The 23,417-nt window shown below is 39.8% G+C and overlaps 1 protein-coding gene across 2 annotated transcripts in view; it reads right to left on the reverse strand.

Moving 5' to 3' along the window:
• Nucleotides 1-23,417, reverse strand: part of DOCK10 (dedicator of cytokinesis 10) — a gene marked incomplete at both ends in the record, with an annotated part of 280,006 nt that overhangs the window by 38,731 nt on the left and 217,858 nt on the right. For both annotated transcript variants that reach the window (XM_082841820.1, XM_082841819.1), the window contains 8 exons: nucleotides 780-896; nucleotides 1,023-1,198; nucleotides 3,018-3,062; nucleotides 5,294-5,390; nucleotides 7,592-7,675; nucleotides 12,456-12,602; nucleotides 17,678-17,749; nucleotides 21,845-21,958. In XM_082841820.1, coding sequence (XP_082697946.1) covers nucleotides 780-896; nucleotides 1,023-1,198; nucleotides 3,018-3,062; nucleotides 5,294-5,390; nucleotides 7,592-7,675; nucleotides 12,456-12,602; nucleotides 17,678-17,749; nucleotides 21,845-21,958 — 852 coding nt within the window. The remainder of the gene's footprint in view (nucleotides 1-779; nucleotides 897-1,022; nucleotides 1,199-3,017; nucleotides 3,063-5,293; nucleotides 5,391-7,591; nucleotides 7,676-12,455; nucleotides 12,603-17,677; nucleotides 17,750-21,844; nucleotides 21,959-23,417) is intronic.

The following is a 23,417-nucleotide window of genomic DNA, read 5'->3' on the forward strand; positions in this document are numbered from 1 at the left end:
TTACTATTATTTAAAACTAGATTTTAGGTACTTATTATAGGCCAGTATCTACGATGAATGTTCTCTATTCCACAATTTAATCCTCCTAAGAACCTTGTGATACAGGTATTCTCTTCCATTTTATAAGTGAGGAAACAGAGGCTTAAAGAAGTTAGATAACTTATCTAAGGTCACATAGATAGTAACTGATACTATTGGGATTTGAACAAGGTCTAAAAAAAAAATTCCAAAGACATAGCTCCTAACTTCTAGATGGTAACGTCTTGCCTAGTACTGGATTCAGCAGTGCGTCAACTCATCTGGGAGTTGAACACAGTCAAAGGATCTCAAGAGGGTTGTTGTGAAGTCACTAGGCTGGCTCAGTGGAGGAGGGGTGACAAAACAGGCCACTCCTGGGCTGTGACTACAAATAAGGCACGTGGCTCTACTGACACCAGATGGGCCTAAACCTGATGCAGAAAGCTGGTGGGGAAAGGTGTACACTGAGGATGGGGCCATGAATGCAACAGAGGAACGTGGTACAAACTGGAGAGAATTGGAAGGTGATGCAGAGAACAGAGGACAATGAAAACAAAATGCTGAAAAGATGGACAAGTGGAAGGCGTCAGTGACCAATCTGGAACAAATGACACTATGTAAACGTCTCAGAACACCTAGCAAGAAGTGCTGTTTAATCCTTAGTTTGGTCACAGCTGGGGGAAAATAGTTATCTATGGCAAAAATATAAAAAAGGCAAATTCTTTATTATGATAGACACTTGGAATATTCTGCAGACTTACCTGATTCGATGTATTGATGGTAAAAGGATACAGGTCCTTCAGGTAAATCCTTGGCATATTGTCCAGAAGCATGCCATAGAGGGGCATGTATAAACTTGCTATCTGGGCCTGCTTCTCCTAGGTGAAAAAGTAGTCAAAAGAAATGATTTACCTAAAAATCAATAGACTTGTAGATTTGATATGCATTTAATGCAGTGAACCATTAAATGGTGATTAGGGAAGGGAGAGAGGAAGATCACTTACTGGCTCTCTGTATCGATCATCAAATGAATGCTTAGCCATTAGATTTTTTAGGACAGCTAAAGCCAAGTGCCTGATATCTTGGTCTTCTTGCAGAGCAAAGCCAACTTCTCGGAGCAGAATTCCGATTAAGAAGTGTTTGCGGCAAAACTCATTTGTGACTGAATATTCAGGCATATCTTTGTGAGGAAGGTAAAGAGATCATGTTATTGAAAATCAACTGATCACTTGATAATCGAGAGATTTAGCAAACAACTATCAACCCCTCTCACTACTAGGAGGGATTCAGTAATACAGAGATGAAAAATGTGAAGAGGGGCATTCAGCAAGTATTCTGTTTATACTAATCCAAATAGTACTCAGTGCCAAATGTCAAATTCCGTAAAAGTGGCATATTATACAATATTATATACATATTATACAATATTATACAATAGTGTAATAGTACCGGAGTTGAAAGGAGAAAAGCTTATATTCTGCCTGGAGGAATCAGGAGATGTGACCGGAGGGAATATGTTGAGATGGACCTTTGAGGTTGCTCAAGGTTGAAGATGCGAAGAGTCTGGGGGGCAGGGGGGGGAAGTTGGAGGCAGTGGGTAGAGGAGAGGAAGTTGGGAGAAGGGAGAGGGTTTCAGTGGCACAGACTTCTGAAAGCACAGTTATGTGGGGAGCACAGGTACGGAGGAGACCAGTAAGCACAGCAGCCAAAAGAGGAGTGGCGAGAATTAAGACTTAAGAGATATACTGGGACTGGATGATGGACAAAGTCAAGTACAAATTCCTAAGCTGGTGTCTAGGTCCCTGAACCATTTGCACGTAATTCTACAGGAAATGTTAAGTGACTGACAGCTTTGAGATCAGTGGCCCAATCGGACCTGTGCTTTATTGAGCCATTAATATGATAGGCTATAAATGGGAATTAGACTGTAGGGAGATGTGGGGTGAGGGCTACCATCCAGGAGGCTGGAGGAACAGGGAAGTGGGGAGGGTGAGAAGGCCTCTGGACCTGGGGTAGCAGGACCCAAGGAGTAGCAGTGAAATCACCAGGACACGTGAGCTGCAGGACGTGAAAGAGCAAAGAGAGAGGAAAACCAAAGGGGGCTGCACCCTTGTGAGTCTGAACTACAGAGAAAAGAGTGCTAAAATCTCAAGTAATAGTGCATTTATTGAGAATGCGCCAATGTGCTTCCTAAACGTAACTGTTAATAGCAGGACTAGCGTCCAACCTGTAGAACACGAATTGTGTGCCAACACTCGGCTAAGCGCTTTGCGTTATCTCCGTTACTCCTCATAGCTACCCGTTAGGAAGAATGAACTATTAGAATACTCCAGGTCATAACTGGCCAGGAGCAAAGTAAACACACTGATTTTTAAAAAATACTGCTGGGGGCAGAAGTACGGGGAATGTGGAAGTTCAGGGAACTAAGATCAAAGGGCTTAGGTTAAATAAATCTTTCCATGAAATACTGAGTAATAATGAGGGGCCAGAAAGAGAACCAAGCTTTCCGATTCCCAATCTATGGCTAGAAAAAGAACTGCCAGGACTATTTGAAGTTATAAACTGGTCTGGGGTAAAAATAGACTTATGTGATTCTAATAATCTCAAATCCTGAGAGAATGGTTTGAACTGGGGTGTGGTTTATTGATAGAAATATTATATAGTTTCATTGAGCAAGCGTGTTATTACATACGATTGGGAATTTTATTTATGATGCACTCTAAGGAAATTTCAGATGCTTTGGGAAATTAAGAAAATTCCAACTCTGGAGAATAAAGTATGAAAGAATTCAAGTTGGGGAAGCATTTAATTATCTGTGACAAGAGAAAAGCTCAATCAACTTTTTGACTCTTTTGATTAGATAGTATTAAACATATGGCTAGTTATTAGCATCTGGAATTTCCAGTTGGAAATCTGAACTATCTATACTCATCAGTATCATCAAATTATGATGTGGTTATTGATGCTGAGAGAGTGTAATATAAAATATCATTATTTACCTGATGCATGTAACTCTTGTATTGATTCTGAAGGTGTCAAAGGATCTGGAGTTAATATAAATAAACAAAAAATTCAGATATATACATACTCAGATACACACTGTATTCATTAACTATGTGTAATTTATACTGAAAAATTAAAATACACTGTCCTAAAATATGAGTGAGTCCCTTCAATAACGCTTTGTTTTTCAAGACAAGTACCTTAGGTTGTTTACTTCTTTCCTTAAAAATGAATGCCATGAACAGAATTATTTTAATTCTTAGCCTTCTTCCTGGACACCTTTTTGTTCTATCAGAAATCTGCTTGCTACGAAACATATTTTTATGTTCGCTGTTGATAATATCGTGTCTACACAGAGACTGTCAGGCCTTTTTCTGAGCTACTGATAAGTAGTAAACAACCAGAATCCAAATGACAGAAACAGGCTTGATCCTCTTGAGTGCCGTAACCAGCCTGCCTAATGCAGTAATATCTTGGCACTAGTTCATAAACATATAACAAGAAGCGAAGAATGTTACAGTCCAAAATAACTTTTCCACCCTTTATTCTATGACGGCATTTAGATAAATGTATTTCATAAATTGGAAAAAGAATGGAATAATGTATACAGCTTATGTTTAAGATTGACATGACAAAACTTTTTTTTTTTACATCTTTATTGGGGTATAATTGCTTTACAATGGTGTGTTAGTTTCTGCTTTATAACAAAGTGAATCAGTTATACATATACATATGTTCCCATATCTCTTCCCTCTGGCGTCTCCCTCCCTCCCACCCTCCCTATCCCACCCCTCCAGGTGGTCACAAAGCACCGAGCTGATCTCCCTGTGCTATGCGGCTGCTTCCCACTAGCTATCTACCTTACGTTTGGTAGTGTATATATGTCCATGCCTCTCTCTCGCTTTGTCACAGCTCACCCTTGTTCATTGCAGCTCTATTTACAATAGCCCGGAGATGGAAACAACCTAAGTGCCCATCATCGGATGAATGGATAAAGAAGATGTGGCACATATATACAATGGAATATTACTCAGCCATAAAAAGAAATGAAATTGAGCTATTTGTAATGAGGTGGATAGACCTAGAGTCTGTCATACAGAGTGAAGTAAGTCAGAAAGAGAAAGACAAATACCGTATGCTAACTCATATATATGGAATTTAAGAAAAAAAAATGTCATGAAGAACCTAGGGGGTAAGACAGGAATAAAGACAGACCTACTAGACAAAACTTTTATAGGCTTGATAATGTACGCTACTTTCTCTTTCCTTCCAAAATATTAGTGTGAGCTATAACACATATGAAGAGGCTCTTTACCATCTTAGTTTCTGCTTTCCATGAATATCAAAACTGTGCCTTGTAATTTACTCATGCTTAGAAGTATTTAATTAATCAATTTGTTTATTTTATTGAGGTATAACTGACATACAACTTTATATTAGTTTCTAGTGCACCACATGACTTGATATATGTACACCTTACAAAGTAGAAGTAAAGTAGTTTAAGGTCCTAAATCATTTAAGTATTTTCTACGTAGCTTGATGTTTGATTAGTTTCTGATGTCTAGATGGGCGATGCTTATTCTCTACCATGATCATGCTGATATGTGTGTGTATATACATATTTTAACAAAAGTAATAAATGAAAATATTTTCTATAGACCATTTATACTATAGTAAGTATAGTAAACAATATGTGAGGCCCCATTTTTACCTGTGCGCCCATCTCTGCCTCTTTCTGACCCAGATGTATTGAGTATTTACAATGGTGCCCATTTGCCTGCCTTCTTTTCTCCCTTTCAAGGTAACAGTTTTCTTTGTATAAAACTCATTTTGAGGAATTGCATTTTAATGTACACACCTTGATAATCTTAAATGAATTTATACTCACAAAGTATAACTTTTCCTCCCTGTAATTTTATGTCTCTCAAAATCAAAGGAAAGTTGTCTTTTGGAGCCAGTATGGTGAAAGACAGTATGGGTCTAGGTTAAAATTCTTTGATTTACAAGCATTAATTTTATGGTTTTCTTGGCCTTCTCATTAATGAAAAAGGAAACATAGACAAAAATTGAGAAACAGAGCTGTATTCTTTACCACATGCCACCAACTTCTGCATTTTAACCTGATTACCTGGATCTAATCCCATGTGAAAACTTCAGACAAAACCAACATTGAAGAAACAGGAAAACAACAACAAATAAACAAAGGCAAAACAAACAAAAAAATATATTTGTTCCCATTGTAGGAACAGACAAAAATTCTGGGAATTATTACCTGGAATGTTTGCTGATCTTATGGGGAGACACAAAGGAATAAAGTGTTCATGCTGACATACTTCTTGGAGGAAATCAAATTTATACTGGCATAAGGTCTGAAAAAGAAGCAAAGAAATGACCATTATTCACACACTAAGAAAGTTAATGGAAAATCTGCACTTGAATCTTACATCTAAAAAGGAGGTGGGGTTACTTTTGTGTGACCACTGGGTCATTGTTACATTTAAAGGATTTTGTCCCCTCTGAAGTGGTAAATGTAGTCAGGCCCCCTGTTTTTGGAGATTGGACAAGGCCTGTTCAGGAAATGATCCCAGCTGCAACCTACATTGAGTTTCTATGAGATACAATCTTACTCAGACCTATGTTTTGCTTCTTTTGGCATGTATGTAACATGTTTATTCTGGGAAAAATAGGTCCTCACCACATGTACAGAGGTCTTCAACTACACTCAGCTCAAAGAACATATCACTCCAATCAACTCCTAAGATCCAGTGCTAAGGAAGACAGCGGTGCAGATAATCTAAAGTTAGAGTGAATCTCTCTCCATCTGCCATTTATTTTTGGAGTACATTATCTAATTCCACCTCTTCCCTGCCCTAGTAAACAGGTCTGTCATTTCAATAATGTTTTGAGTAGGACAGAGATAAACGAAGTGCAGACATGGTCTAAGACAACTTAACACAATCACATAAATAGGAACAATTAGCATGTTCATAACCATTCTATTTTCATTGTCATGCAAACTAAGTAATCAATTTTTAAGACTCAGATTGTGTTCACTGTATTCACTAATATCAGCTAACAAAATAAAATATATTCCATTTGCTCAGATATTTTAGAATCATATTTTGTGGCCACTTTAGTCAATAATTTAAAATGCTGCCGTCTCAAACAAGGGTAGTATCTGACTTAATCCTTTGCACAGCCAAGTGAAACGAAGCATAATTAAATTACATGGTAGTCATTCTTCACTGAGTATGTTCTGTTTGGTTTTTGATAAAATATATAGTTTAAGTTCACTGGAATTATACCTAAAATGATATTCTGAAAATGTCATGCATAACTGGAGCACTAATGAAGGATATCCTTCCAAAAAATATTTACAGAGAGAACTGGATTCTCAAAATCAAATGACATATAACCATGTAACTCTCCTAGCCTAAAGTAAATCTCCACTGACAAAAAATAATGTTCAGCTCCTAAGCATAACATGAAAGGCTCCAAGAAGATCATTATTTATTTTTGGCTTTTCTATATTCGTTACTCTTTCCCAATACCTAGATAATTTCCCATTGGGGACTTATCTTCCTCCCAATGGGTAAAGGTTAATGGGGAACTATTAATTCAGGTGCCCTGTCTTCCCTCCCTAACAGGCAAGCATGTGACCCAAAGCAGGTTGGTCACATGCTTCCTCTCTGGAATGTAAATCTTAAGCCGAGTATTAAGAAGGAGAAAAGGGTCCCATCTGCGTATTTAGACAGCAGCAGACCCTGGCCACTGGTTCATCCTCTGTGATTACTCTTGTGCCTGGAAGTGCCTCGGTCACTGCTCTTTTCCAAGCTTAGTTCTCCAGCTCTTTCTTCAATGCTGTTTACCCCAATATCCTTCCCCCAAATTCCCTTTTGCTCAAATTGGAGTAAGCTTCTGTTGCTGCAAGACAAAGAACCTTAACTGATAAACTTTCACGGTCTGGTCCACTTCCAGTCATACTCATACTCATAGCGTAGTGGTTCTCAAACTCGAGAATGCACAGGAATCACCTGAAAGTCTTGCTGCAATCCAGATTTCTGGGCTCCACCTGTGGTAGCTCTGTTCCGAGATCACTGGTCTAGGAACCACACTTTTGAGAACCGCTGCTCTCTAGACAGCACCGTTCCCTATCTCCCAAAACATAGCCCCTATTTGGGTAGGGTGATCCACTGTCCCATTTTGCCCAAGACTGAAGGTTTCCAGGGAAGTGGGACTTTCAGTGCTAAAACCAAGACAGTTCCGAGTAAACCGGAGGCAGAAGAATTGCAGGTGGAAAGAATCACTCCTTTCACTGCCCACAGGAAATAAAAGTGAAATGTAAACACTCTCATTCCACACTCCTTTTTTGTCCCCCATGAAGGAAGGAATGGGTAGACTTACTAAGCATGTGAACCGTTTTAAAAGGCTGCCTGTCATTGGTATAGAAATTATTTTTTGATATGGATAATGCATAGGTTATTGTTTTAGACAGATATACACAGAGACCGGTTTATTTATTTATAATGCAGCAGTTTAGAAAGCAAGCACTCCTGTACGTGGTTCTTACCTTGGGATCACCAGAGGAGAACATGCTGACATAACTGTTAACCGTCTTAAACACAAAACCCCGGTCCATAAACGTAAAGCAGCGCTAAAAAAGTAAAATTCTAAATTCAGACGTTTTTACTTTAAGGATCATTAAAGATGTTAGAAAAGACGATTAAATATATTGAAGTAAAATAGCATTTAACTAAATGTGCTGTATAATAAATGTCTTAAAAATCTCTGCAATATGTTTAAGCATTCATCCACATACGGCAACTAATTAAAATACTAGATACAGTACACACACCAGAAAGTTACAAACCCATATTTATCAATTTTATAAAACATCTCTTGGAGCTTTGCAATGAGCCCTTTCCTTTTAATATAGAAAGTTTTAGCTTTTACTTGTCTATTTTTAAAAACCACTTAGTTACATTTTATTATTATTTTCTTTTAGTAATTCGATTCCATAATTCCTCAGGTGAAGAAACTTGCTGTGCAACATTGGGTAGGAACAGGGCAGAGACATGTCAGGAAAACCTTTTAAAATCTCACTGGCCGAAAAATAAATGAATAAAAAAAATAATAAAATCTCACTGGCCTCCTTCAGCAGAATAGCTTTTCTTTTCAGCCAAGGCAGCTTGAATTTGAAGAGTGAAGGTAAGAGATCCTGGGATTTCTATCAGTGAGCTGCCCACTGCCTCTTTATTATGTTGTCAATCCCTCTTAACTGGAGAAACGAGAGCCTTAAACAGTAGGTAGGTTTAGAGGAGTCAGGCAAGCGTGCCAACTTGGAACAGCACCTGCTCTCTCTCCCAAAGACCCATGGCCATGTCACCAGTAACCAAGCTACAGTGGCCAATTACTGCACTGGAAAAGTGTGAAGTGGGCATGGACCATAGTTACTGATGCAGTATCTTGGGGAGGCACTATAGCAGATTGGCATATGGGGTCATCACTGCGTGTGTGTGGGTTGCATTCTGCCCAGCCACATGTGTGTGAGCATGCGTACTACATGGGAAAATTTCTCAGCTGCTACATCACTCAGCATAGAAACCTTCTTTCTCGTCCAAAGAGCCCTGTATGGTCCATTGTACTGGTTTTGCATCTCTTAATCTCTCAATTTTACAAACAAATCTCTTTTCTCAGAAAGGACTGAACATAAAATCTTGTTATAGGTAGTCTACCAAGTGCAAAGTCTCCCACTGAAATACGCCCGTGTGTAAACATGAGCTTTTTTCTCTAATAACATTTTTCCAGTTGCTTGGTCATTTATATGTTTGTTTTGTTTCCTTTTCCATTTTTCTTTGTTTTCTTCTGAGTTTTTTTTTTCATTACCTATTCATTACTGTGTTAACATACTGCTTCATTTATATTTTCATTTTCAATATGGATTTAAGTTCTTTCAATAACTCTCCCCTTAGAAAAAAGTAAATGGCTCCCATGTCCTCCCACCTCCCAAAAGAACAGTGAGGAAAGGTAGACAGTAGAGCATAATCATAAGCGCAGAACACGTAGAGCACCTATAAGGGGAGGATGGGAGGAAAAGAGGGCTTTCGTGTCTTCTACACTATGCAGGCTCCCAGCTAGTGTGTCAAATCCTCCCAGGCTTTCCATCTGCAGAAGGAAGTCCCGACTGGTGACCCTTGGACTATCCCCAACATGGAGCTCCCTCCCCAGAAGACCTCTGCTGTCTCTTTCCTGCTGGGAAGAAGCTTGTGTCTCACCTTGCAGAGAGAGGAAGACCACCCAGTATAACTGTGGGTTCTAGAAACTTCTCAAGAAGCAACAAGAGAAAAGAAGCCCTTTGGTGAAGACACAGGGCCCTTTGATTAGACAGAGAAGGGGTTGGTGAGTCCTGTCATTGAACAAGGGTAGTGGTGAGAAGAAGGCTGCCTACCCTGGGGATCTAGGGGAACTCACTTAAGACTTTCTTGAAATTGAAGAAGACTTTGTATGTGGTAAACTTGTCATTCTCTTTCTAAGGGACAGTGAGGGAAAAGGAGGGGTCATTCCTAAGATACAAAGTCAGCAGAATCAGCCTTCTTCCTGCAGAGAGCCCTCCTGCAGATCAAGCTTCATCAAATGTGTCTCTCCTGTCACCAGTCCCGTGTCTGGTCCATCCCAGCATCTTCTTAACCCCAGGCGAAGGGACCTCTCTGCTTTTATTTATCTATCTATCTATTTATTTATTTATTTAGCGGTACGTGGGCCTCTCACTGCTGTGGCCTCTTCCTTTGCGGAGCATAGGCTCCGGACGCGCAGGCTCAGCGGCCATGGCTCACGGGCCCAGCCATTCCACGGCACGTGGGATCCTCCCGGACCGGGGCACGAACCCGCGTCCCCTGCATCAGCAGGCGGACTCAACCACTGCGCCACCAGGGAAGCCCCTGCTTTCATTTTAAAATAATTTATATTAACCTTCTACATGAGTAGAAAATAATTTATAACAGGCTCTGGTAATCTATGGCCCATGAGCCAAAACTGGCACACTGTCTGTTTTTCAAAAGAAAGTTTTACTGACACAGCTACAGCCATTTGTTTATATATTGTCTATGGCGAATGGTCTATGGTTGTTTCTGTATTACAGTTGCAGAGTTGGGTAGTTGTCACAGAGACTGTATGTTCTGCAGAACTAAAAATATTTAATATTTGACCATTTATAGAAAACAATTTTGCAGATTCTTGATATAAAGGATAACTTATACCCTATCAGACTTTTTCTCAGTTTGGCTTAGTAAACTAAAAGCCAAGTATTCTAAATTACATGCAAAAATATATTTTTGTATATATGGCTGTTGTAATGAAAAAATGTTTATTTTGTCTCATCAACTGTGAAAGTCACAGTTTTACTCTATAGATGGTTCAGTGATGAGTTATGAAATCCCAAATTGCAAAACACACCACCTGAGTGACTTTCCCTGTATATTTTACAAAACCTCTGGGCCCATCATTTCCTTTCCTTTGCCCCTGTGCTAGGTATTAGCTTCTGTACCACCCACAGCAACTTTTGCATAGATGAAGTTTCTAGAAAACATTTATTTATTCCACAAACACAGAACATTTAAGGAAAATAGAGTAGATATGAAGACTTTCCCTTTTCACTGACTTGCTTATCCATCTTTTTTTCATAATTAGAACTATCACAGATGTTTCTTTAAACATAATTTGCTACCAAAGTCTGTTTTTTATATTGATGATTTCCAAATGATTTCCAAATGCTAATTGAAATAAAGTAGAGATTAGTTGGACGAGCACTGTACAATGCTTGTATGATGGACTTTTATAATGTACAATATATTAAACTAATGTTTTCATTTATAAACTTCACATATAAGTATTGTTTTCAGTTTGCACTTCATGGATCCATATATCTTATAGACTATATTTGTTTTATCTATTGTCAATCCATGCTTTTTACCCACAGATTTCACAACCACTGGTATCACCATTAGATTTATATTTTGTGGCTTTTTTCATCTTGGACATTCATGTTAGACATTAGCTTATGTACCACCAGAAGCAACTTTTGCATAAATGAGCTCCAAGGAAAACATATATTTATTCTAATAAGTACAGAGCATTTAAGCCAAAAAGAGTGGATAATAATAGGTCTTTTCCCTTTTTAAGAGACTTGCTTATGCAACCTTTTTTTTTTGGAATTTTGGGAAGAATATTGCAGATATTTCTTGAATGTAATTTGCTTACAAATCAGACAGTATGCCATTTTTTTCCCAAATTTTCTTTTCCATCAAGCACTTCAAATAAACTACTAGCATAGTAATAAACTTTATTCTCGTAGGTCTTAAAAACATGGTAGAAAACTAGACTAATTTTTTTCTCCTTTACTCTTTTCCTCCTCAACTCTGACCATCCCTTTCTCTTCCTGAAGCAAGAAAAAAAGCAAAAATAAGAGGCAAAACAGTGAAGAAAAAGAAATACAAGATGAGAACAAATATAGTATGCAATTTGAAACTGCATTTAACACATTAAAAAAGAAATTAGACTGAATTAAAACTCACCAAAGACAACTTAAGCTAATTTTCCATCTACCTCCATAGCCTCTTAACTTTGTTAGTAGTATTTATTTATACATTCCCACACCTATCCAGTATGTTCTGGCGTCTACCACAAAGAAACAAGTGAAGTGGCTTCGTCAGTAGTCAACAGTTGGGCAAAAGAAGGAATAGAAGAAAAACATTATCTTTCTGGTTGAATGTATTATCTGTTAAATGATACACCATCATTCTACATTAGCTTTTCTTGGACTAAGCACATTTTTCTTCTCAATTCAATAGAAATGCCTGTAATTCAAAGAAATGATGCTAAATATATGTATGTATATATATATATATATGTATATATATATTCACTTTATGTTGCTCAATACTTTAACTGATAATTTTCCTTTTATGCGATTAATGCACAATATTTTCATCATGTAAAAAGAGCATAGAGGTAATATAACAAAAATGCTAAATTCCCCCAAATTTTCCCAAAGTGGCTATTTGGCATCACTGTTAGAGCTGGATCCAATCCAAAACATCACTTCAAGGGCAGAAAAGCCCAAGAGAATAATATTGTCACAGTGCAGCTTCTTTAAAAATCTCACTTTTCTCTTTAAAAATATTTAGAAGTACTACACTTGGCAACACTCAAGTAGATACTTTTCTTTAACCTTAGTTTTTATTCTGTATGACTCCAAATTGGAAAAAGTATCAAAAAGTATTTCAAGCAAGAAAGATGTATAGATGAAAGTATTCATCTAATCCTGGTAGTCTTGACTTTTCATCATAAATGAAACTGTGACTTAAATTGACATTTAGAGTATCTCACACCCACTATCACAGAGGCTTGAATAGAACTGTGATCTTGTATAATTGTACCTTAAGAAATCTGGCAACGCTGTGGTTTGCCCTTCTTGTTTCTTCAAGTGCATCTTTGTTTTTCCAAATTATGTGGTCGGCTAGGCTCATGACAAGATTGTCCAATTCATTTTGGTAAGATTCAGGAAATCTTTGAGGCCGAGAAAGCTAAGGAAAGAATGGATCATTTCTTTATAATGTGACCTGTGAAATACTAAGCCTGGAAAACATAAACTGTAAGACTTACTACAAACAAAAAGTCTTTCTGAAAACTTGAAAGCAATAATAAAATAGAAGCCCTTTTAATTTCAAGGTCATGATTTTCATCATTTTCATTTAATGTTTCCTTCTATTTTGCCCAATAAGTTTTTCACTTTTTCATTATAAATTATAACATATATGAATTGCAGACTATTCAGACAATGTAGAAATGTAACATTTTTTTATAACCTCTTAATTCCCCTCCTTTCCCTCTCCGGAAATAACTGCTATCAATGGTTTAATGAATATTATTCTAGATTTTCTTTTACTCACAGTTCTCTAATTTAAAAATCAATTATTTTGATTTTTTAAAACTAGGAATCCTCCAATAAACAACTATAAGAAATCAGTGAATGAATAACTGAATGAGTACAGATATCGGTTTGTAATGTTCTCTAATAAGTAGTGAGTCCCAGCTAGTCTTTTTAAAACATTTATTTCAGCTTTATTGAGTTATAGTTGATATATAAAATTATATTTAAAGCATACACTGTGGTGCTTTCATACACATACACATTGTGAAAGAGTTCCACCCTCCACCCCTCATCTAGTTAATTAAGCCATCCATCAGCTCACATACATATTTTTGGGGAGAGAACATTTAAGTTCTACTCTCGGCAAATTTCAATTACACAATACAGTGTTATCACCATGTTTTCCATTAGATGCTCAAACCTTATTTATCTTATAGATGAAGGTTTACACAAGCTGGTCTTAACTCAATGGTCCCAGCATATGCCACCGCAGGTGCCTGTGGGACTTCACAGTCAAGATGTTTTGCCGCAAGATAAAAAGTGATTTGGCTGTGAGATTACATAACATACATTGAATAAAACTCTATAGGCCCCTAAAGACTGCCCTCAGTCCAGGAATCCAACACCCCCCCACCAATTTGAACTCCTGCACATAAAGGGAAAGTTTCAGGCAGCTGAGTTTTCCCATTTCAGTCTCTACTTGGTGAATTTACACAGCTTCTTTGCACGAGATAGGTAAGATTCATTCATCTTTACAAGTTGGCTTTAAAATTTGACTCGCATTTTCACTATAGAGAGAAACAGACAACTGAGAGTTAGACAGTGCCATATTCTCTAAAATTCTGAGCACCCAGCCTTCCATGAGGCAAGAATAAAAATCACGGAGGCTAAAATTACAAGAACTGCATAGAACAAACAGTGATTAATTGTTGGACGCTGGAGCTGACTTGGACTGGCTTTTTTTTAAGCCATTGTACCAGGACATGACTGTATAGGCATTTTGAGGATTTTATGGTTACCCCCTGTATATATTCAAAGCTTATTGTTGAAATCAAATGAAGTTAACAACAAATAAACTTAATGAATTTAATTGCAGACATCATTTTTCATCCTGCTCTGTGTACCCTGGGGAAATAAGGGTGAACAATTCACCTATGAAAGCAACAAACACTTTTTAGATAATCAAAGCACATTTGTAGTTTTCCTTTTTTCATTGTGTTAGTCCTCCAAGATACATTAAACATATCAATGTCAACAGTTTCTTCACAAGGACATACAGTAATACCTTGGACTTTGATAACCCCTCTGTTCCTCTGTCTTTTCTGCCTTCCTTTCAAATTCCCCTTGTAGCCTACTCCCACTCTTAACCCAAAGACATGCTGCTCGGTAAACACACGAGCAGTATTTTTAATTGTTCTCTGGAAGTCTATCCCAAGGGCTTGAGGCGGGAGAATTCCTGAGCTGGGGACGGTGGATTTTCTCTCTCAGGACAGGGGAGGAAGGGGGTTAAGGTGACAACATGGTTGAATCCCAAGCTGCAGAGCTGGAACGCATTGGAGAACCTGGGCTATGATATGGTGGAGGTCCCAAGGATCAGGTGCGGAATGCAGGGGCTGAATTTCAGGCATTTGGGAATTTCGTTAAGAACAAGGGGCTGATGGGAAACAAAAGGTGTAGCCAGTACAAGAAAACTTTGGCTACTAGAGCTCAGTGTTGAGAAGATATTCAGCACTTCCTAGTAAATAGGAATTCGCCTTGGACAAGAAAGCAGGGGTCACAGGGAGGTGTTATCTGCCTTTCAGAGGACCAGACTAGGGGATCTGACTTTCTCACATCTCCTTGATGATGGAAGCTTTTTTTAATAGCAAAGAAAGCTATTCACTTCACAATTAAAAAATAAGAAAAGAAAATGCAAATAGCTTGGGAGATGTTTATTGTGAATGCTTTCAAGTCAAATGATGGTATCCAGTCTTCTCCTACTGTGATAAATAGAGATGGTTAGAAAATTGGAAGGCCGTGCACCTCTGGAAGAAAACTGGGTATGGTGATTGCTATGGAAGAGGGTAATGAAAAGGGAACTTGAATCAGTAAAGATAAACTCTCGTTTATGATGAGTTCCTTTATTCTTAGGCTGTTCATAAGGGTGTTTTGTGACCTATCTATTTTAGCAGATACATACTGGTGGGAGCTAAAGGATTTTAGTCCAATTTGTTCTTTTTACATATGGGAGAACAGACTCTGAGATGTTTAGTGTCTTTTTTTAAAATCATCGAACATGTTAGTGGCAGAGCAAGGATTACAGTGGTGAGGTTTCCTGATACAGCTTAAGAACAGAGAGATAGGAACCATTCTTAGCTTCATGTTAGATTTTCTCTTCCTCCCAGACAGGAGGCTCTTATCTCTGGAAGTAGAAGAGCAGACACAGCTGAAGAGCAAACATAGGACTTAAGAACTAAGAGTCATGGAATACCAGAGATGATGAGATGTGCAGCCAGGGCAGGTCTGTTATGCTTATGTCAAGGCCATGTTTGGAAAGGCCTGAGGTCTGGAGGCACAGATGGGGCACGTGGATGGATGGCCCGAGGACGGTGGCTTGGCAGACTCCCCTGAATCCTCAGTGCCCCATCCCTCTCTATTAAGAGTCAGCACTTCTCCTGTGTGGGAATACACTGCAAAGGTCTCTCCCTGCAAGAGGCCAGGCAAACCCTTCAGGAGCTGTCCTTCCTCCTCTCCTGGAGCTCAGGCCATGAACTGGGATTAAATGCTAGCTTAACTCAGCTGTGAACCTGCTGGGCCTAATAAGGTAAGGAAGAGCGTGTATCCCAAGGAGTTGTAAGAATTAGTTAGCAGGTACCAGCAGGAGCCACAGTGGGAGTACCACTGAGATTGGATGTTGAGTGTGTTTGACCAAGATGGCCAGAACATAAGAATGGATAAATCCAATTTCATTGACGTGAGGGCACTTTGTCAGGACATGGGCTTAAATAAGACCTCAGGGGATGGACCACTCACTGTTAGTTGGCTCTTAGAATCCTGGAGATGGCTCATTTTAAGCAGAATGGAAATGCCTAGGTTGCCCTGGCAGATGAATGAGGAAGGAATAAAGAAGCAGATGAAGGTGGACACGTAGGAATGGAACTATGAGCCCGGAAGACCCACTATCCGCCAAGGCCATCAGGAAGGTACTGGGGACCGACATCCCTAAGACCGTTCAGTGGTGTCTCCCACCTGCAGGTGAGAGAGGCAGTCACAGCGTTGGCTCACTCACAGTCATGAGGATGAGGGGCATCAATATAACAGAGGCCATGTGATCGCACCTAATCTCCAGGGGCCAGGGGGTTGTGATTACCAAAACAAATGGCAGATCTGGAGAGCAGCCAAGGGGGCTGGACTCTCAGGGAGCTACAGAGCTGATTAATGACATGCTGGAAGCCCTAGGGACGAGACAATCAGCAGCCAGCAATGGCGATGCTTAAGTCCACCAAGAAGGCAAGGCTGGACCATCGGGAGATGAGGATGTTTGTTCCAGTAAGTAGACGGGAATCCTCTCTCTGTTCTTGGATCTCAGTCAATTTTCAGATCTGGTACATGCTGACTGAAGAGGAGGCAGAGTCCCTAAAGAAAGCCCCCTACAGACCTTTGATAAGTACATACTGTAATGTTTCTACCAGTCCTTCTCCAAAGGCTTTCCTCAGGTGACGATACTAGGCGGAGGGGAATATTCATATATTTCAAGAACTACTGGCCACAAGATCTGAGTGGATACTGCTATCTGGAGACCAAAACACCACCAAGTCCACCCAGGTAGAGTAGAAACTCACAGGATTCATAAAGTTGCCCTGCCTAAAGTTCTGTTAGCAGAGAGTCCACTGGCTTCAAAAATCCACCAAACAGCCATTTACCTGGTCCAAATGTATAATTTGTATTGACATAATTAGCATCTAGAGTAACCACACACTGGTTGCTTGGGAGGGTGAGACCACCCTGGACCACTCTGGAATGAGGGTTTGGGTCACAACACAGTAAGTCACCAAGACCTTCAGAGCTGCTGGCTGAGGGTGAGGGCAATCTAGAATGGATGGTGGAGGAGGGAGGTGATGAGAACTGCACAGGGTTCCGAGACCAACTATAGTAACGGGGCTACAGTTAATCCCACTAGCCTCCCTCTTGTAAGTTTCCTTTCAGGAAGGAGAGGCCCATGGGAACTGTGGAGGAGAAGATTCATAATCATACGTGAAAGGTAGTGTAAGCTGTGTACTGTGGACCATGGGTGGCAGCCGAGGATGTGCATAGCTCAGACACTCCCTTGAGAAAAAGTCTACTGGGATGAATGAAATAACTGCGAAGCCTTTGGGACCCACTCAAGAGTTCATGCCAAGCCACATTCTCTCCGGCTGCTCTGAGTAATTACTGAGCTTGCAGAGGTAATGGAGCCAGACCACCTTCCCGATGCAGGACTTTTCTCATGAACATTCTTTGCTCTCAGACAGCCCATTTGCCCACCTACAACTTTCTCACTGCAAGCCTCTTTCTAGCTGATCCTCCTTCCTTTGCCATCTCCTTTCACAGGTGTCAGACCTTCCTGGTCCTTTTGCCTGTCCCTTTATCCTTTGTAGTCATTTTTGTACTTCTAATTTTGTCCTGGCATCTGCTTCTGAAGGACCTGTACTGATACACACAATCATGTCTCACATTTATTGGATGCTATTGTATTACCTATGATCGTACCTGAATTTTATTTGTGTCAATCAAGTGCTGTGCCATGGATTTTAGGATAATTGCAAAGAAGAACCAGGAATGCTGTTAGGAAAAGAAAAGACAACCAGAAATTTATCATCTTATAGCAAAATAATGATAATTCCATTCTTCACAACATGCAATTTTATAAAACGTTTATCTTAAAATGTATTCTTTGAAATTCAATGCATCAGAGCAATAGTATATTCTCCATTATGTTAGGATCATCCTTAGCAAAGTTCTAATGGTAAAAGTAAATACCAGATACTTCTGTTCCTCAGTCATCTCAAAGACTGTTTAAACCAAAACAAGATACTGGTTTGCTAGACATGGCTGAGTAGACAGTAGTCTTATGAAATACTTATTCATGCATTGGGTGTTCTGTTTTACTTAGTTAAACAAAACTAAGTAAAACTTTTTTATCTTAAAATATGGTGTAGCAGACCCACCCCTAACATTGCCAGGGATAGAGGCAAGAGTGAACATGGAAGCCACGTGTGAAACTATCTAAAAGTTCAAAGTCACGTTAGCAGAGTCTTAAATAAAATATGTTGGATCCTCCTATCTTGACAAATATAACTTCATGACAACTTGGAATGCTGCACCAGGACGTGGGGCTCACCCTCTCTTCTCACCTGAGGCTCTGCCCTACGCTGAGGGGCCTGGGGCACGTGGGTGACTGTCCAGCCTGCAAATCCAGGTGCTGCCCACAAGCTGGTCCCTCTCTCCCACCAAACACTGTTCCCCTCCTGGGTCTTGGGTTACACTCCAGATTTTCCCTCTGACAATGGACTTAGGAAAGAGATCTAAGCAGGCCCAGGAATAAACCTATAAACCCTTTAGGTAGGGCTCCTGGGGATTCTTAGAGGTGCTGAAGAGGCGGTAGGGGCTCCCAGGAGCATTGCTCTTGGCTATTCTCATACTTTTTCTTATGAGAAGGGGTACATTTGGAGAAGATCAAAGCATATTCAAGAGCAGAGGCCCCTCTTTCTTGGGTCTAAGGGTCTTGCTTAACCCAGATACAAAAAATATACATCACATATTGTGTACACTTACAAAGAATACACTTCCCTGAGCCTCTTCCCTTCCCAGCCTCTCCACCACATATAATAATTTTGAATTTTGTGTTCATCATTCCCTTGCTTTCCTTCATAATTTTGCTACCAATATCATACATCGAAGTGATATTCAGTTTTGCCTGCCCCTGAACTTTAAATAAACGGAATCATCCTATATGTATTCTCTTGTGATGGCCTTTTCAATTCAACAAATGCTTTTCTGAGGTTTATTTATGTGGAGCTAGGTAGCTGGGGGTCCTCTATTGTCATTGCATCACTATATAATCCCAGTTTACCTATCTGCTCTACTGTGGGTGGGCATCTGAACTATATCCAATTTTAGGCTGATACCAAGCACGCTGTTAAGAACTTTTGAGTACTGGGTTCTAACGCTGGAAGATTGACTGAGATGAGGAAGAAAGGACGTTTAAGCTCTAAAGGGGCAGCTCTGGCTTAAAAAGGGGGTCATTCCTTAGTAAACTTGATACTGGAAGTGAAATTCATGCTGTTGGGAATATTTAACACAAGGCACCCCACCTTGTCCTAAATAATATTTTTGACCACCATGCCAAATGTTCTACCATTTGTCTCTTGATTTAACTGACACCTGTCACTCTCACTCCTCAGCACTCAGCCCCACCTCCTCTATTTACCTTGAATCCACCAGGACCAATCCCATTGAGACTCTTGCCTCTGTTCACGTCTGATGACAGAAGAAGCCTCACTCCTCTCCTGCCCTCTGGTCTCCGTAGGTGCTGCACACCCCCTTGTGTATCTCACTGCTTCTCATCTCCTGAAACCCACCCACCATACCTTTGGTCTGGAACACATGGTCCATCACCAGTAAAATCTCCTGAAGATGCAACTTCTCCTCCAAACATTCCCTTTGCCTTGTCTTTTAACTGAACACTGACTCTCCCCAGAGGACCCTGCTGGAGAGGGTGTGGAGAGGAGGGAACCCTCCTACACTGTTGGTGGGACTGTAAATTGGTACAGTCACTATGGAGAACAGTATGGAGGTTCCTTAAAAAACTAAAAATATAACTACCCTATGATCCAGCAATCCCACTCCTTGGCATATATCCGGAGAAGAACATGGTTCAAAAGGATGCATGCACCCCAATGTTCATTGCAGCACTGTCTACAATAGCCAAGACATGGAAGCAACCTACATGCCCATTGACAGACGAATGGATAAAGATGTGGTACATGTATACAATGGGATATTACGCAGCCATTAAAAAGAATGAAATAATGCCATTTGCAGCAACATGGACACTAGGCAGGCAGCTTTCTTCAGCAGCCCCGTCTCCACTCTCACCCCACTACAGTCTATTCTCTACGCAGCCATCAGAGCGATCCTTCTGAACCAAGATCAGCTCAAGTTACTCCTCCACTCAAAGTCCTCTGACGGCTCCCAGTTTCTCTCTGAGTGGAAGCCAAAACCCTTGCAATGGCCCACAGGCCTTACATTACCTGCCAAACCTCCCGCTGCCTCTCTGACTTCAACTTGCCTCCGCTTTTCTTTGCTCACGTGGCTTCAGCCACATTGGCCTCCCTGCCATCTTTCAGGCATATCCACTAGGTGTGCTGCTGCCTTACAACGTTATACAGGTCTTCCCCTCTACCTTTTTTTTTGAAATATAGCTGACTTACAATATTATATTAGTTTCAGGTGCACAACATAATGATGCAATATTTTTATAGATTGTACTCCATATAAGGTTATTATAAAAATATTGGCAATATGCCCTGCACTCTACATTACATCCTTGTAACTTATTTTATACCTAACAGTTTGTACCTGTTAATCCCCTTCACTTATTTGTCCCCTCCCCCCACTCCTCTCTCATCTCAGAACCACTAGTTCGTTTTTCTGTATCAGTGAGTCTGTTTCTGTTTTGTTATATCCACTTGTTTGTTTTACTTTTTAGATTCCACATATAAGTGAATGAAATTTTGCTATTTGTGACATCATGTATGAACTCGGAGGGTATTATGCTTAGTGAAATAAGTCAGACAAAGATAAATACGGTATGTTTTCCCCTCTACCTTTAATGTTCTACCCTAAACATCTCCAGCTCCCTCACCTTCTTCACATTTTTAGCTGAGGTATTACCTTCTCCATGAGCTCTACCTTGACCATTCTATTTAAAACTGCAAACCTCACCCTGCATACTCAGGACTCCGCATTCCATTTACCTGCTCGACATTTTCTTCTCATATGCTGCTTCTCACCTCCAAACGTACAATTTAATTAACTTTGCTATCATGTGTGTCATTTATTGTTTTTATCCCGCAGTAGAATGTAAGCTTCCCAAGGGCAGAGATCTTTATTCTATTCTCTAAATGCACGCCAAATGCCTAGGATGGTGAGGGTGGCGCTTGTCACAAGGAAGGCACTTGGAACATACTTGTTGGATAAACTGAATGAATATACGCATACGGCTAATTTAAATTTAAACAAACAAACCGCTTGGCTAGGAAAATGTGATTTTAGTCAACTCCCATTGACGCTTATGGATCCGGCCTTCAGCCTCCCCTTCTAGCTACTTACTAATCAATCATCTATCTGTCAAGTCATGATAGATAATTAATTTAGCAGGGGACTAAATTCACAAGTCTATAAGTTACATCTTTACCAGCTTCTCACCATCTCTCCTTATATTACTACAAATGCATGTGTTTCAACTTTTGGGGGTCGAAGAGTGGCTGTTTCTCTGCCTCTTCTCTGCTGTCAGTATATTCATTACTACATCATTAATCCTTTTGTTGGTAGTTTTCCTCTTCCTGTGCCTGAAAACCCAATAAACTTTATTTGGGGTACACTTAGCGTTTTTGAATGTTTTCGGTCATTCTTAATAGTCATTCGTTCTGCCTTTAGGCCAAAGGACTTAACTTGAGTCCATTCTACTTGTTAAAATGATTTGTTCTCTTGACATGGATCTCTTTTTCTTAACAGGTTCATATGTTACCGTTTCAACATGAAGCTTATACCAGAAACTATTAGAGAAACGATCTATAAAAATCGATGAATCCTATCACCTTCAGGGTTGAGTGTAAGCCATCCCAATGAAAGGACCGTCTTTAAATTCTTTACCTTCAGGACATGCTTGACTGTTGTGGAGTCATTTGATTGCAAAAGACCAGTCACATTTTTAACCAGTTCCTCATGTATAGTTCTCTCCTTGCACGCCGTGGTCTTGAACACAAACTGAAGAAAATCCAAAAAGTGAAAAAAGTTAAATACTTAAAAACAAAGCATCAAAAATTACGTTCCAAGAATAACTCATGTCTCAAACTTAGCTGCTCATGCCAGGTTTTGTCATGAAATAAATGAAGGCCCAATGAGAAGTGTAATACACACCTGCTCCTATGGAGGCTTTGCACAGGTAGAGCCTTGCTCACCTAAGTTCTCCTTGAAACGCTCTTTGTCGAAATCACAAAGAAGATCAGAGAGCAATTTAGAGGGTTCAGGGAAACATGGAGGGCTTTGACCCACCTACTTAGGATACATTTCCCCTTCTCCTTCCTTCCACTGGCAACAGGTGGGTGGCATGGTAGCATTTCTTCATCCTGAAAGGGTAGAGCACCCACTCAAATAGCCAAGTGGGGAAGCAGGCGCCTTCCAGAGGCCAGGAGGTGAGCTGCCCACAAGCCCAGGGTCCACTACCATCTCATGCTGAGACGTGGCAACCAACAGGTTCAAAATAATTGGCCATCAGTAAGATAACTAATGCTTCTCGCTTTCTTTTCTTAAAAGATTGGTGCTGGCATTCACCACTGAGTGCATGTCATGGTTTAGTTTTCCATATTTCTTCATATATTTTAAGTATCAATTCATGCATGTATATTTAAAATACAAAATGCTTATTACTGAATTATAATATTTTACTTATGAGTTGGGTTTGCCTCAAGGAAGGTCATTTCTTCATAATATTCAAAATTTGGACTTCACTACAGTCAAGGATGAATGCAGGCAAGAAACAAAGCAGAGGCACTTTGCATTTGGGTCTGTAATTATTTCTTTGAACTTCACAGGCCATTGATATCTAAATCATTCTGATGGGGCCTAACTTCTCCACGCTCATCCCAAAGGAGAAAAACGAGGCTAAGAAATGCATGAAACTAGCTAACATCAAGAGTAGTATGATTTTCCCCCTCATGGATTATGACTCATATGAGGGTAATGTCATCAACTGTCTAATCCCATGTGCAGTAATTAAGCCCCAAGGGCATTTTGACTAGCTCTGAAATTTTAAAAATTTTGGCTAGACCATATGAGTCCTACGAATTGCTGTAAACCATTTAATTAGATTGACCTTAGGTATACATTTTTGAAAAAGACATGGTGTATGTGTGCATTTTGGATATCGTAGATGGAGTGAGTTAGCAGCATTTAACACCACTGAACTTGAAATGGTGTTTAGATTACTTCTGAATAGGTTTGAATTATATCAGCTATCCCATCTTTCAAGGACATCAAAGCACGTATTGGTACCAGTTTTCATTATACTCTTAGGTGTGGGGCTTAATGTATATGCTACAAAATAATTTTTTCCACCACGGGTAAAAAAAGTCATACTCCTTGGTCAAGGTCAGGCTGTCAGCCATGTACTGCAGCAAGCGACAAATCACAGAACCATAGACCTAGATGTTCATGTGATCTCCCC

Source organism: Leucopleurus acutus (genome assembly GCF_964270905.1).
Source record: "Leucopleurus acutus genome assembly, chromosome: 6".
NCBI classification, from domain to species: domain Eukaryota; kingdom Metazoa; phylum Chordata; class Mammalia; order Artiodactyla; family Delphinidae; genus Leucopleurus; species Leucopleurus acutus.